Source organism: Lissotriton helveticus, chromosome 1_1, assembly GCF_964261635.1.
Source record: "Lissotriton helveticus chromosome 1_1, aLisHel1.1, whole genome shotgun sequence".
Taxonomy (NCBI): Eukaryota; Metazoa; Chordata; class Amphibia; order Caudata; family Salamandridae; genus Lissotriton; species Lissotriton helveticus.
The window spans coordinates 1,455,357,664-1,455,373,488 of NC_136057.1; the positions used below are offsets into that span (position 1 = coordinate 1,455,357,664).

The 15,825-nt window shown below is 46.5% G+C and overlaps 1 protein-coding gene across 1 annotated transcript in view; it reads left to right on the plus strand.

Moving 5' to 3' along the window:
- The window catches only part of NCKAP5L (NCK associated protein 5 like), a 107,590-nt gene extending 94,214 nt beyond the window's left edge, over positions 1–13,376 (plus strand). The window contains exon 12 of the mRNA XM_078685945.1: positions 11,632–13,376. Coding sequence (XP_078542071.1) covers positions 11,632–11,859 — 228 coding nt within the window. The 3' untranslated portion in view covers positions 11,860–13,376. The remainder of the gene's footprint in view (positions 1–11,631) is intronic.
- Positions 13,377–15,825: the final 2,449 nt, after the last annotated feature.

Here is a 15,825-nt window from a genome sequence, read left to right on the forward strand (position 1 = left end):
AGCGTGAGAATTTTCGGATTCACACACTGCATTATTCCGCTTTCTAGTGGTTGGGTCGGAATTTCTTAGAGGTTCCTTTTAGTTTTTGTGTTTTGGTTTTTTTATATGAGCAGTGTTGACCTGTTGGTGGCTTCTCCATCCATCTGTGATGTCAGTGGCCTGCACCTTTAGCCCCTGTGTGTGGTCAGCATCTTTGTATGCTTTATTCTTTTTTCTGCCGTTGGATGTGGAAGCAGAGAAGGACAGCCATGAGGTCGGTAACCTCTTCACACCAAAAGGTCACAATGCAAAGGGCTGTGGCACCTGTGCTGAGTTCCATCCAAAGACCCTAAAGACAAGGGAGAAGCAAAACAGGGGGCACTATGCCATAGCACCGCTGCAGAAAACCTCGCTTAATGACCTTGGTTGTGGAGTTATGAGGCAAACCCTAAGAAAAAGGAGGTAGCACAGGGAGCAGGTTATGAAATCGAGGAGGTTCTTGGCAACTGCAATCCACGCAGGTCAAGGTTGTGTACGGTTCGGGCCAGCAAGGTCCCGGAGACTCCCCAAACACAGGTGAGTCAGGGCAGGCCTGGAGCAACCAAGGGAGCCCAAGAAAAGAAACGTTGATCCTCAAATGGACTCACAGGCCGGAGGTACAGGAGTCGCGAGAGGACCTCGAGCGATTTCACCAAACAGCAGCCCACGGAGCACTTGCGCGAGGAGGCCGGACTTCTTGGCAGGAAATGGTGCCAGAGGTTGGGGCTACTCGGAGCCCAATGCACTTATTCGGGTAACGGCAACAAGCATATGCACTTGCAAATGTACGAGGTGCACAGGTGTTTGGGTATTGCAGCTCCCACGAGGGATTCTGAACTCCAACTTGGTGAGAGGGCAGCCTAGACCTTGAGGGACATAGAAACCCACCTCCTGTGTTGCTGAAGCTTTCGGAGTCTGTAGGAGCTTGGGGTCAGCGGACTAGACAGCAGTGTTGCGGTGCTTGCGAATGCAGGGGAGTGACTCCTTCACTCCAAGGGAGATATCTCCGGTTGTCCTTGATGCTTCACAGGTCCTACACGGATCTTGTATGGTGCACGGGCAGAGACGATGCATCAGACTGAGAGGAGACAAAGTCGGGCCCAAACAAAGTCCAGCGAAGTGTCCAGACGGTCGAAGCTGAGTAGTTTCTGGTTCAGAATCTTATCACATTTGATCTAGGGTCCTACAGCCAGGTAGGCTCTTTTGTACCCACAGGAGAGGGTTGAAAAGATTCAGGGGACCCTCCCCGGGGAGGGTCTGGACAGTGAAGAGGTTACTACCAAGTCCTTTGTCCAGTTTTGTGCCAGAGCAAGAGCCAACGGGTCCCAGGACTGGTTTGAACTGGACTATGCACAGGGACACCAAATGTGTCCCTCATGCAGACTTTCAGTCGCTGGCAAGCGCGCCCACCAAGCCTTAATAAATCATGTCTGGGAGGTGGTCACACCTCCCTGTGACAGGATGCCTATTGTTCTGCCTTCCCCTACCCGAGCTTGGCTCAGCAGCAGGAGTACAGAAATATGTCTCTGGTCAGCACAACCATTTTGTATTGCCCGAGACTAGAAGGCTAGTACTGTTAACACCAGGAACCCAACAAAGCTAGCTTCTGAGGGGTTGAATCATACCTTACACACCGGTTACCGGTGTGGGGGTATGATTTCAACATGTTTCACACCAAAAACAATATGGTTTGTTTCAGCCATTGTTAGAGTTGGTCATCACGCGGTTGCATAATGCCACTCTATATGTCGTAAATGGCTGTCTCTCTGACAAAGCAAGAATGGACTCCGTAGGCTGCAGGGGTGTTCTGCTCATGCAGTGGCACCCTCTCACTTAAAACCAAGCACCCTGCCTTCAAGATTGTAAAGGCCTGCTATAGGGGTGACTAATAGGTTTTAAATGCAGTGACCCTTAGATGGAGTAAACCTATATCTTAAGTAAGTGGTGCATGTACCAACTTACACAGGCTGTAATGGCAGACCTGTAGTGCCATTTTGCATGGCCTCTCATGGGTGTCCTAATGCATGCTTCAGCCCATGTGAGGCCTCTGGGGTACCTAGGCCCTGGGTACATGGGTACCACATACTAGGGACTGACCAGGGTACCCCAGTATCCAATCTGGAGTGTACCGAAGTACATAACATAACAGTTTAGGGAGAAAGCAGAGAGACTCCGGTCCTGATTAGCAGGATCCCAGTCAGACTAGTGAAAAACAGTGTCACATTTAGCAAAAGGTGGGGGTAACCCTAAGAAGCAGATCCTACTTTCCTACAGCACTACAAATAAATGAGGGTTCTGCAAGCAGAAAGGTACACCCTCATGATGAGAGGAGTTTATCCATTTCTTTACCTGCTACTGAGACCCGCTCTGAGAGAGAGAACAAAAGGTGTTACAGGTAGAACGTGAACCTCCAGCCACATCTGAGCCCCAAGAGGAGGAAGAAGGAGAGCTCTTCTATGAAGAGGGAGCACACAAAGAAGATCTGTTCGACCTCTGGTTTCTGCCAGACTCAGAGGCATCCGAAGAGGGGAGGCAGGATACAGAGACTGACAATTGCCACCCAACAAACTTGTGGTGTAGAATGCCCTGGTCAAGAGGGTGGCAGTCTAGTATGGGGTGCAGCTACAGGAAGAACAAAGCGAGTCCTGTTACATTCTTGGAGGCCCTCTTAGCACAAAAGAAGAACCAGTTCTACTGAGTGCTACTGAGTGTCTTAGATTAGGGCTGGGAGACCTTCAGGGAACTAGCAGCCTCCAAATCTGTGACACAAGTATTGGAGAAAAGAGTCTAAGCGCTCATCTAAGGATCCACCTTTATTAGAGAAACTGTGATGGAAGACTCCGTCACAGGGGCCACTACACACAAAAGGGCCAATTATCCCACCACCACTGGCTCACCTCTAGACCAGGAGAACAACAAGATGGAGGTTGTTGTGCAAAAACTGGAGAGGTCAGTGGCCATTTAATGGCACATAGCTAACTATAACTCCCTCGTGAAAAGAAATTGGCCACCAGCAATGGGAAGAAAAGGAGGAACTAATGCAGCACTTCCCATGGTAGTGCCAAAGCAGGGCAAAGAGACTCATCATAAAAGGGAAAGCAATTTCCAACATGTCCCAAACACCGCGAACTACCAAAGCCATGGGAACCCTCCAGTTCAGTGTGACTTTCAGGGGAGTACCAATGCAAAGGAGAATACTGTCCGTAAAGGAAGGATCACAACCAGTAACCCCTCCTGTCAGATTTGTGCCACAATTCAGCTCTCAAAATCCATCATCTCAGTGACAACACTTGAGCACACCAAGACAGTCATTTCGAGTTAGAGCCACGGAAGGGGTGCCATTAAGTGAGGAGCTGGTCATCAAAGAATGTGGCTTGCCACAAATTATCACACACACCACACTTACGCACACTTGCACTTAAACACACACACACCTCCCTCTCTCTTTTGTTTTTTTAGGTGGCAGAATCAGAGGATTTTAAGAATCATACAACATGTCTATTGCATAGTATTGTTAAAAACCCCACCCACAAGACCAAAAATAAGGTTGTGCAACAAAAAGATCCTGTGGCAACGGATCTAGGACCTTTTAAGCAGATACCAAATAGAAAGGGTTACAAAAGGTCAGGATATCCAAGTGACTTTCTCAGTATATTTTCAGGTACCAAAACCAGAAAAAACACCTTCAACCATTCCTGACCTGCACACCTTGAACAGATTCATAAAGATGCAACAGTTCAAAATGGTCCCCCTGTAGGACTTTTTCACCTGCACAAGAAAGACAACATGGCCACCATGGACCTCAGGGCCGCCTACCTGCACAGACTGATGAACAACAGACACAATACGTTCCCTAAGTTTATCGTGGAGAAGGTGCACTACCAATTCAGGGCACTGCCTTTTGGGATAAAATCTACCCCAAGAAAATTCACAAGGTGCCTAGCTGCAGTTGCAGCACACTAGGGAAGACAGGAAAGACCTGTCTATCTATACTTAGATGGCTGGCTAGTAAAGGCATGGCCATTCACACAGCTGCAGGACAGCATAAACACAGTCATACAAACACGCCATAAATTGTGGTTATCCCCTAAATGGAAACATTTTCTGCTTCTCTTAGGGTCCACCTCTCTCCTATAGTGGCCTACATGAGTTGGGCCCTAGAAATAAGTTTCTTTTATTCTTCAGTGATAGAGGTTTCTGGAAGGGGCATTTACTGAGGGTCAGTGAGTTGCATGAACTCACAGCGCCAATACTTGCCAATACTTGCAAATACACAAGGACAGTGATGATAACAAACCTGTAATTTTGCTAAAGGTCATCCCACATTTCCATGTCAATCAAGTTATACAGATGCTGGCTTTTTTCCAAAATACAGAAACACAGGCAGAAAGAGCCCTGTGCACGTTGACGTCAGAAGGGCAGTTATGTATGACTTGCACGAAACCTGATGAATCAGGAAAGGAAATACATTTCTCATTTTTTCACATCAGCAAATACTAACTCATCAGTCAAAAAGTAGACCTTGTAGGGTGGATAGTCCAAAAAATCCAAACATTCTATCAGGCACCTGGTGTAGCTCCTGGGCGGACTGTGGAAGGGCACTCAACTAGTAAAAAGAGGTCACGCTAGCATTTGTAGCTAATATCCACAGAAACTACATCTGTACAGCAGCCATATGGTTGCTGTACAGAACTTTACAAAACATTATTTTGGCAGACTTGATGAGCTGTTTGGTTCGAATTTATCCCCATTCAGAGGCCAAATTTCCTTTATCATAACAGTGTAAGGCACACCGTCTCCTCTGACATCCCCGAAATCGCCCCCTTCCTTTCCCCCTTGCGACGGATGTTGGTAACTGCTTGACTGTGCAAAATGGAAGTTGCCCAGACACCTCTCTGGCAGTGTACCTAGAGTGTTGTTCGGGCCACTCACTGAGAAAGTTGCCCCATCCATAGTGGTCCTGTGCATAGCTGCAGAGGTCTTCAAGCTGCTATTGCATCTGGAAGAGAACAAGGCCAACTTCCTCACAGGGATTTTGAAGCTGGCCCATTGGACCATTGCTCCACTTCAGTGAGACATTTATGGACCCCACTTCGGAGGCATGGGGCAAGCCAGCTTCATCCTGGCAGTAAACGGCAAGGATATCTGCTGCCATTGCTTGCTGCCTAGTGGAGAGTATTTCTAACTGCTGATCCCGCCACAGAGAGCCTTGAGGTGCAGGCATCCTCTAACTCCAAGGAAAACTCTGGCTCCTTCTCCTATCAGGGAGTATAATAAAATAAAATTTGAGGCCATGGGTAAGGTCTTTTCATCCAGGAACCTTGCCCTTTGCTCCACAGCACAAGCACTGTTTCCCCTTTACAGTGCGCTAATACATGTTTATGATCATTTTGCAGACGTTTTATGTGATGGGAGAGTTGTGGCTAAATAAATCACTGGCATGGAAATAGTGGATTCAGTGGCACCACCCATGGGCTCATGCCATGCTTGGATGCCCTCTACTGGGTTCTGGTGTGATGTTGAAGCAAACCTTGTGGGAATGCCCTTTGCCAGTGCTCACATTTGTGGCATCAAGCACTCCCAATCCCTGAGCTCCTCAGGCAGGGATGGGCCTGGCCTGACCCTTGGCACTAGCTTCCCCTACAGTCCAGTCCCACTATCCATTACTGCAAGTTCAGGGTCTAGCCCTGTAGTCTGCCCTTTTGAAATAATTAGCCCTCATATCCTGTGCAGTAGTCCAGCAAGCTGTTTCAGACCTGTGGGGGTGTGGCGTTTCAAGAAGTTGAAGTGAACTGAAGCAGCAATTCAACAGCTACTATGCATTTGCTTCCATTCCTCTGATACTGTGCATTTTGAGAAACTACTTTATGACCGTAAGCACATGATCTTCATTACACTGGGCTGGTCGTGCATGGAGTGGTTCCGATTTGCTTCATCTATCCATGTGACCTCCAGTTCTGCTTCCACTCAGGATAGACCTCTTCGCAGTGGGAGGGGCAGCTCTGCAACTGAACCTCCAGAACATCTTTCTTCATGCCTAGAGATTGAGTTGTGCAATTTGAATTGTTTGATCTACCTGCTGATGTGGTGTCAGCTCATTGCCAGTCGACCAAATCTTTTTTCCTAAATGTTGATATCGTTTTAGATCTTTCTGTACCGAAGCAGATTTTGACCCCGTTAAAGTGCAGTTTATTTGATGTGTTTCTCTTTTCTTGACATGAAAAGACTTTGCATTAGATATTGCACATAGTTATTGTTCCATTTTGGCTTTCCATTATTTTTCAGATCAACTATTGTTGTTTAAGTCTGCTACTGTTATGTTTTCTGAAGGGGGTGACCCATTTGTTTGCCCTTCTCCCATTGTTCTGCCTTAGTGGGACCTTAACTTGGTGCGTCCTTTTACCCAGACAAACTGGTTGGACTAAGGACTTTTTCCTGCAGAATCTTGTCATGTGGGTCAGTACATCACTCTACCAACATTCTACCTGCCTCCTCATCCAACTGCAGAGGCGTAGAGACTGCACTGCATGGATCCTTGCGGGCCCCCCACTTTTTACACTGACATGACATGAAGTTACAGACCGATGATGAACTTTTCCTTGGCTATGCTGGTTCCTATAAAGGCAAAGTGATTCAGAAGCGATCATTCCTCAATTTGGCATCCCCTAAGGATCCTCACTAGGCCCCACCCTGTTCAACACCTTTATGGCTCCCCTGGCCACCCAATGACAATGGTATAAAGATCATATCATAAGCTGATGACACTCTGCTCATCCTCTCCCTATCCGCAGACCCTGCAAACACCAAGGCCAGCTTCCACTTGTGCATGACCAGGGTCGCCAACTGGATGTAAAACAACTGCCTCAAACTCAACACCGACAAAACGGAGGTGGTACTGATCTTCGTGAGCAACACACCCCTGTGAGACGACTCCTGGTGGCCATCAGAACTAAAACCATCACTCACAGAACACACCAGGAACCAAAGCACCAAACTTGACAGCAAAGGCACCATGAAAAAATGGATAAACGCAGTATCCTCAGCCTGCTGCCTCACTCTCTCCATGCCTACACCAAACACACAGTCACCAAGACCTCGTCACAAGCCGCCTGGACTATGGCAACACCCTCTACGTGGTTATCACCTCACAGTTGCTAAACAGACTTCAGACCATTCAGAACTTGGTGGTCGCGCTTGTCCACGATCTCCCGAGGCGGGACCACATCACCCCTCACCTCAGAACAATTCTCTGGCTCCCCATTCATAAATGGTGCCACTTCAAAAAGCTAACCCACACCTACAGGGCCCTGCACAATCAAAGGACCCACCTACATCAACCACAGGTTGAACTTCCACAAACCCGTCAGACAACTGGGTTCTGCCTAGCTCTCCCTGGCCCACATTCCCTGCTTTCACTGAAGCAGAAGCGGCGGCAGCTCATTCTCCTACCTTGCAGCCAAGACTTGGAATGGCCTCCCCCTCTGGACCCCTCCACCCTGCAAGAATTCAGAAAAGGTCTGAAAACCTGGCTGTTTAACTATACACAGCAGCAGCAACCCCCCAGCGCCAGGATACCCTTACAGGTGTTGAGCAGAGCTTTTCAAATCCAGCTTAATTTGATGCATGGATGTCAAAGGTATCAGTACCTGTATGTATCTCATATAATATCAGCCTGAACACTTCAGTTTTCTTAGGGGTTTGTCCACCCTCAGAGTTTTGTTCACCATCCTGTTCACTAATTCAGTTTCTGCATTGCAACAACTTTCCCTGACAAGAACCACGCACCCTAGTGGCGTATCCGAACCAGTACTGATTTTGATTCAGCCCCAACCGGATGTTCACAGCTGCTACCGGTCATCTGTGGTGTTGTGAACAGATTGTGATATGAGGAACAGAGGCCCCTAAACAGTAATATAATAAAGAATACACTGGTAAAAAGAGTGATGCCCAGGTAGCGTTCAATCAACTGTTTAAAATGAATGCATTTTTTAGTTTAAAATAATTTGTAGGGGTAAACACCCCCATGGGGCACCCTACTACAAGTATCAAACAAACACACAGGTAACAATAAGTGACAAAAAATATACAAAAGTACAAAGTCACAAATATATATACAGCACGACACAACTGAACCCAAAATTAATTGTACGTAATCAATAGGATCAGACTATCTAGCTCAACAAAGTTTCGATCCAACTAACATTATGGGATCATCATTGCTGTTTTATGGGGGCTCATACCCACGGGTCACATACTCTCCTGGAGTGCTCCAGTGAGCCCTGCTCTGGGGCCACAGTGCCCCTTGGGAATTGATCCTGCTCTGGCAATTAGAGGATTCACTCCTTGGTTCTCTTGTTGATCAATGTGCATCTTACCCAGGCATGAATTATTATGTCCTGATGATAATACCATAATTTTATTATATTACTGCTTAGGGGCCTCTATTCCTCATAACACTATAACACCCTTGGTCACTAGATAGCCTTGAGTTTTCCTTGTGTATGTGAACAAAGTGAACAGATTGTGAGGATGATGTGATGCAGAGACCCAGAACACATCCCTTCTTTGTCAGAAAGATCTCTTAAGGCCCCAGCTCTTTTTACGGTCTTAAAGCCTAAACGAATCACCAAAGAATATACGAACACCTGAGGACGTAGGCTTTTTGTGACTAAATCTAATGATCTAGATCAATCATTTGAAAATGGCTACTAAATTAAACCATTATTTTAAGTGAAATGCAAATACTCCTGTTTGACCTTGGATATGTACTTGTACCGGCAGATCCCAGACCTCTTCAATCAATTTCCAATTTGTGATAGAAATTGCTGTATGCATACAGGAAATCGACCTAGAGTCTGATTTTCTGAAGTTTGTGTTAAAATGGTGCCTACAGCGCCAGGGGTTGTGGATTTTGTATTAAGTCATCATGAGTCACTTTGGCTACTCTTGTAGATATCCAAAATGTTTGGAGTAATGTAGTTTCCGTTTGTTCCAAGCCCATCAGTAGGTGGCAGCGTATTGTAAAGCACATGAAACTAGGATATTTTCACGGTACAAAACTATTTTCCGCGGAAAGTGACAATGTATTACCCACCAATTAAACCGTTTTCGCTTTCTCTGGTTTTTAATGTTGTTTTTATTTAAACTTGCGACCCTGCCTTTAAAACTATAGCAAAATTTTATATAACATGTATTACTTTGAAAGTAGCATTAATTGTCGCACCCTTTTCACCTAATATTATGTTATTTGTGCCGGTGGTTCGTTGAGTGCCAATGTGCTGGCATACACCCTTTTTACAACAATGTTACCTGACTGGTGGTCTACTTTGCTTTAGAGCTGCATTTAGTTGAAGATGAAGGTCATTGTTGTTGATGGTACCATTTGTTGTCCTGCTTTTCATGGATAGTCACTGCAACTGTCATTTAAGCTTTCTGGTGCCTTCCTCAAGATGCAGTGGGTAGTCTGAATTAGCCTAAGTAGGGAAGGCTTTTTCCTTGAATAGTGTTCTTTTCAGGTTGACCTTGAAAGAATGGAGGGTAGGAAGAGTTTTCAGATGGTTGGGAGAATGTAAGTCTGTCCACTTGCTCTTTTGTGGACTTGTCTCATTGCTTTCTTTGCTGTTCTTTGCCATGGAAGATCCATGTAATATTGTTGGCTCTTTGGATCAGGACAGAATGTAGTTACTCTCTTGAAGTTGTTCCTCTGTTCTCCTGGAGCCAATGGCGAGCTTTCAAAGCAAATGGAGTGCCCTGTTATTTTAATTCCACCTAGAGTCCTGGTGTTGGGTTTTTTATTCTTTGACATAAACAATGTAACAGCTCGAGACCCTACTGGTCAGATTGTGCTATTGACAGCCAGTTGTTAATTTGTGTGCTTGACACCTCGGTTTCTCTGGTAAATAATTGCTCTGCACCAAACCACACACCCAATTTTATTTCTGTCCCTACCTGTGAAGAGGCTGCTCCTGAGGCCGGTGGCCATTTGTGCCGGCTTCCGAGTGAGTTTCCCCTACCAGTAGGATCTCAGTGCTGATAAGCTTCAGACACTCAGTGTTGATTCTGTGGTCCCAGATTCATCTTTCAAGCTGAGATGGACCTAAATATCATCAATGTGCATTTGCAGGTTAAGCAATTGGAAGATCAAACCTCTAAGCAGATAGTTTGTGGTCTTCCTCAGTAGTGTGTGGTTAGGCTGTTTCAGAATGGTTACTTTTGTGAATTGTTGTAGTTTGCATCGTATAGTGCTACCAGTTAACTAACCTTTCGTTCCCTTCCTGCTCTTGGAAGTGTGCCTCAGTAGTGTGTTGTAAGGCTGTATCAGAATGGTTACTTTGTAGATTGTTGTAGCTTGGATCATATAGTGCTACCAGTTAACTAACCTGTATTTCCCTTCCTGCCCTTGGACATAATTCATGAGAACAAACCGCTTCAAGAAATTCACTCTTAGGTAGTTTTCTACCATGTGAAATATGACCTGGCTGAAGTTTGATGGAGTCTGAAACCTGAGGTCAGAGCCTTAATGCAAAACACCAAAGGAAGTTGAGATTTGCCCCAGGAGTCTCTTGACATTACATAGCGTAATGCAGGATATAAGGTTAAAACAGGTACTGCAGTGAGGTGCAGGAAATAGACAGGGCCCTTTTTACATGGGAAAGGACCTTTTGCAGAAGTCACAGAGGTGGCCATTTTGAGTTCCAAGTTAGTTTCTTTGAAAACTAGGCCAGGAATGTATACTGACAGACCACATTGTGTGCGTGGAAGATGGTGCCTCAACTGAGTATCTCCGCCTGCAGGAAAGCTTTAATGACACAGGTCAGGCCCATAACAGATGCAAATGGAACCAGTACCTGAGACAACCCTGGTGCTGTGGTGTTAAGGAGGAAGATCACAACGCCTGTCCCAATCGCCAGGGTGCTAGCCGTAACAACTAGAACCTCAGGAAGACCAGCTGCTGACTTGACAAAGATCTAAGGCAACAGACAGTGAGCCCCCACTTCTTTATATGTGGTCATGAAAGCCGCTAGACCGTACACTGGCATATTTAACAATATTCTTAGATAGGCCATGTAGCTTTGAAATTTATTTGAGCCTTGTGGCTTTTATGGTCTACTTTCTACTATAGTAATTGCTACTGTTTAGAAGCATATAATGAAAATATGTGCTGCAAAAGCAGTAGCTTGGCTGTGATTTTGATTTGCAGGTAAGTATCCGTTATTGATTCACAAGTGTGCCACCCAACCTTACTATGAAGGGAAAATATGGCAAATAATCTGTTAACTAGACAGTCTTGCAACTGAATAACCCTGGCTTTATATCACACCCAGGCAAGATCCTATGTTCCAGCTAGTGTCATTATGGGGACTCTGTGGCAGCTGGCTTAAAAAGGAGGCCCTGACCAGTTCTGTTGCAGATGAAACCATTTGAGAGGACAGCTTCTGAAAGTATAATATTTAGTATCTTGCAAAATTAAGTAAAGTCTCAGCGTGTGTTTTTTTTTTTCTGAAATGTATGGGGGGTTGATTTTCCCAAACTGCGATAGGACGTGGTGGGAGCAAAGCATCAAGTAAGTTGCCAACGTCTTTAAATGCTTTTTGTTCCTCTTTTCTCTCTCAGGTTCAAGCAGAAGGCAGAAAGGGCTGTGATCTGCCACACTTGACTCCTCATGCCCCCTTGGCCTTCCCCGGCAGCATCACCAGACGCACCCCCAGTGCGTCTGACGTGGGAGAAGATGGCACACCAGATTTGAAATCTCGTGAAGCAGCACAGACTGGACTGGAGAGCTCGGAGTCTCTGAGTGACTCTCTTTACGACAGCCTGTCCTCCTGTGGGAGCCAAGGCTAGAAGACTTTACCATGTTTACCCGCTCCCCGAACAATAGCACAATCCCGGGGAAGCAAGCCTGAAAGACCTTATATTGCTTGTCTCCTGGATAATAGCACAACCCCAGAGGACAAGGTAAGGGGAAGTTGGTGCTTATTCCTTCCCCCAACATTTCATCACCATGTGGGCAAAGGCTGGAGGACCTTATAGCGTTCATCACCCTGTGCCCTTCACCCACTAAACCAGGATTCTGGGATCGAAGTCTGGGGGTCTTATGTTCTTCCTTACCTGCCCAAATGATTCCACCACACCAGTAGCCAATGCTAAGAGAGCAGCAGGCACACCTGAAATAACGCTTCGTCTGCACACCCCAGAAGAACTGCCACATTGATGTACTAACTGGGTCAGTGTCCCAAATGACATTGGTCCTAGAGGAGTTGCCAGCACCTCTGCCACAAGGGCCCAACTGTAGGTGTCACAGGTAAATTATGCAACGGTTTTCAAACCGATATTTTAGCCACCCCACCCACCTCAAACCACGTCACTCTCCTCTATTGCACTCTTTCCTTTGATGTTCTGTACATCAGAGTCACAACTATTTCCCCCGTACCACTTTCACAGTTGTCCAAAAGCAGGCTCCTCCATCCCTTGGTATAGAAACCATGCATCAAATAAGCATGACTGAGTCTGCCCCCACCTGAGCACTGACCCAACCCCACCCCCCACTAATGAGTTACGTGGGCCGCGTCAGATGGTAGTAGGTGAGGTGACTTCAGAACCCAAGTCTCTTGTTGTAAAATTGTTCACTTTGACCAAATTCATACTTAAGTCAAACAAATTACATGGGGCAGTTCTGGTCAGGGCATGCAAAAACACCCATGTCCCATTACGCGAGACACATCACGGAGCGACTGCTAGAGTCTCCATCACCAGTGCCACCCAGGATATCTTTGTCATTTTGTCAGGAATAAGTCCAGACCGTGAGGGAAAACATTCCCCCGCCGCAAGTATTATCCTCTTGCGTAGATTTGATGGCGACATAAACACCCCTGCTTTTGGACGAGGCGTATTCGAGGCTTGCTAACATCTCTGCGACAATGGATGGTGCAGCAGGCACTCTCAAAGCCTGGTATCTGGCCTTTCAGCCCCTCTGTGGTGCTAGAATGTGGGCTGGGCAGTGCACCTACCCCTCCTTGCTCCCTTGGCCTGCTGGCCCTGTATCTCCAGCATTGAGCCATGGTCAGTGTTGACCTTTTCAGGTCTCATTTTCTTCTCCAGATTTCTTTATTTTATGTACCTGCTGCTGTTTTATTCCTGTATTTTGCGTCTTGTTCCGTTTTTAGAAGCTGCAAATAATTCAAATGGTGCTGAGGAGGCTGAAAGGAGGGGGTGTTCCCTCCCTCCCACTCCGATATTTCAAACGCTTCCATTTTTATACCAATGTCTTTTTTTTTATTTATATAAGTTATTGTTGTGAAACGTGCTTGTTGCCTGTTTTGAGTTATGTTTCCTTCCAAAAGTAAATAATGATAATGTAACTGGTGGTTCAGTCAATTCATTTCTCTTTGATACTATTGCATGGAAAATGAGCATTTTATGTGCTGCGTGCCACTGAAGGTAAGTGTTGTGAGCATGCGACAATAGGGGCTTACAGCCCATGGGTGGGTTGGTGGATACACTCTGTGTGTACCCCTGGGTAGCCTGTTGAAAGTGAGAGCCGAACTTGAGCTAGCTGATGTGAAGTGTGCGCAGAACTGACGTGAGCTTTTTCTGTGTCAGCGATTCACAGAAATAACTAAATGGACCTGGAACTCTCTCTGCATCAGTAACATAATATTTGCCTTTTGTACCAAGGCATTGCTCCTTTCTTTCTGTACAAGGACAGAACAGATCCTGACCACAGAGATAATGCTTTTGAACCCAGTGGCAAAAAATATATTCTGACAATTGCAGTCATTTTATGGTGCATTATGGGCTAAACAGTATACCTGTAGTCGACACACATCAAAACGCTTAAATGCTTTTCAGATTCCAATTTCTAGATGGCGGAAAACTGCATGTTCATCTTTTTTTCATAGCAATACTTTGACAACAATATTTTGACATTGCACAAGCAGTAACTGTAGAATTGCCTCTGTATATGCTACACCAAAAAGAGGTATAGTGTGCACAGAGTCCAGGGAATCCCACAGGTTTGGCAGGGGTTAAAGTAGATATTCCTTACTCTCAAGTTAGTGGAATCTGTGCTGAGCAGTTGGGTTTATTGGAGGGTAGTGTTAAGAATTTGTTGTACACACTCAGGCAAGAAATGATGTCACACACTCCAAGACTGAATCCAGACCAATTGGTTGTACAAAAAGTTGTTACTTTGTTGTTTTATTACTAGAGCCAAGAATCACTTAGTGTAGGTACGTTTTACAGTTTGTAAATGTAGCAATACTTTTCACGAATGCAGTAATGTTTTAAAAATGCAGTAGTAAGAATGCTTTCTGTAAATGTCAATCAAGTACAGTTGTAGATTTTGGTAGTGATACAGGTAAACAGTTCAGTGCAATAGATAGACTTACAATGACATCCTATGGAGGACAACAATGTTAAACATTTTGCAGGTAAGTACTCTATTTACTTCCCCAGGCTTAGGAGATTAAGGACAACACAGGGCAAGGTTCAAGATCAGGTAGGTACTGCACTACCAGCGCCACTGAGGCGGCCGGGTGCAGAGAATACTGGGCCTAATGTTATCCAATGGAGCCGGGCGGTACCTCAAAGAGGCACGATTTGCAGGTAGGCACCTGCGGTCTTAAGGCACATGCCCCAAGGGTTGAAGTGAGCAGGGAGGTGGGGGTGGTTGGCGGCCACAAAGCAGCACCAAAGCTACACCACAAGTGTCACGGTGCGGCCGGGTGCAAGGTGTAAATCATCGTCTGGCGCCCAGTGCTTTCCAATGGAGATTGTCGGTTTTGGAAAGAGGCTGCAGGCTTGGACCAGGAGGCTGGCCAAAAGCGACCAATGGCTGGGTAGGTAAGTTTGATAGCTGGGGGACACGTGTGCACTGTCCGCTGGGCTCCCCAAAGTCGGGGGGTGGAGGTTGCAGGGGTGCCTTTTGGGGTCTGGTTTCCTCAGCTGGATCCGGTCGCGATCGGGGGGGCCCTTCAAACGGAGATTGCAGGGTCAAAAGGGAGGTGGTGTACTGGAGAAGTCAGGTGCAGAGTGGTGCAGTGTCGCGGATCCACCAGTATCCGGAGACTGGTATTAGTTTCTTTGCTGGTCAAATCCAGTGTCCACAGGAACAGGAGTCTTTTTCGAAGACAGAACTGGTCCTCCGGGGTTCTTGCGGTTGCTGGCTGTAGGCTACACCGGTTTCTGGAAGCAGGGGCGCTGGAGGAGGAGGAGAATGCCGGTAGGGCTGGGGCCAAGTCAGTCATCAGCTCTCTTCTGCTGCACGGCTCTTCAGTCTTTCTTCTTCTTAGGTCGTTGAATCTAACGAGCAAGGTTCAGGGATGCCTCCAAATACTAGATTTAGGGACGTTACAGGGGTGTGCAGATCAGGACCAATGGGTACCTTCCCTGGGGTGTCTTCACCCCTCCTTATGCCACCCTCCAGAGGGAGGTGGCATATGCCTCGTCCTGACTGGGGGAAGTCTTCTCATCTCTTAGATGGAGAATACTGAGATTTGTGCTTCACTTCGGCTCCCCCACCTTGAGGGCTGGGGTTGGCAAAGGTGGGCACACCTCCCTTTTGCTCTAGGTTTTTCCGCTGATTCTCCTGCCCAAAGTGGGTGGTCAGAATTTGTGGGAACCAGCAGCTGATGACAGCAGAGGCTGGGGGTAGCTAACAAAGGCAGCAAGCCTTTGACACTTAACCTTCGTGGACCCTGCACATCTTAGGGGAGAAGGCGTGACACCTCCACCCAAGATATGCTTTGTTTCGGGACTCGGAGAGCAGGGGACTCACTACCCAGGGGCCCAGAAATATGCTTGGTGGTG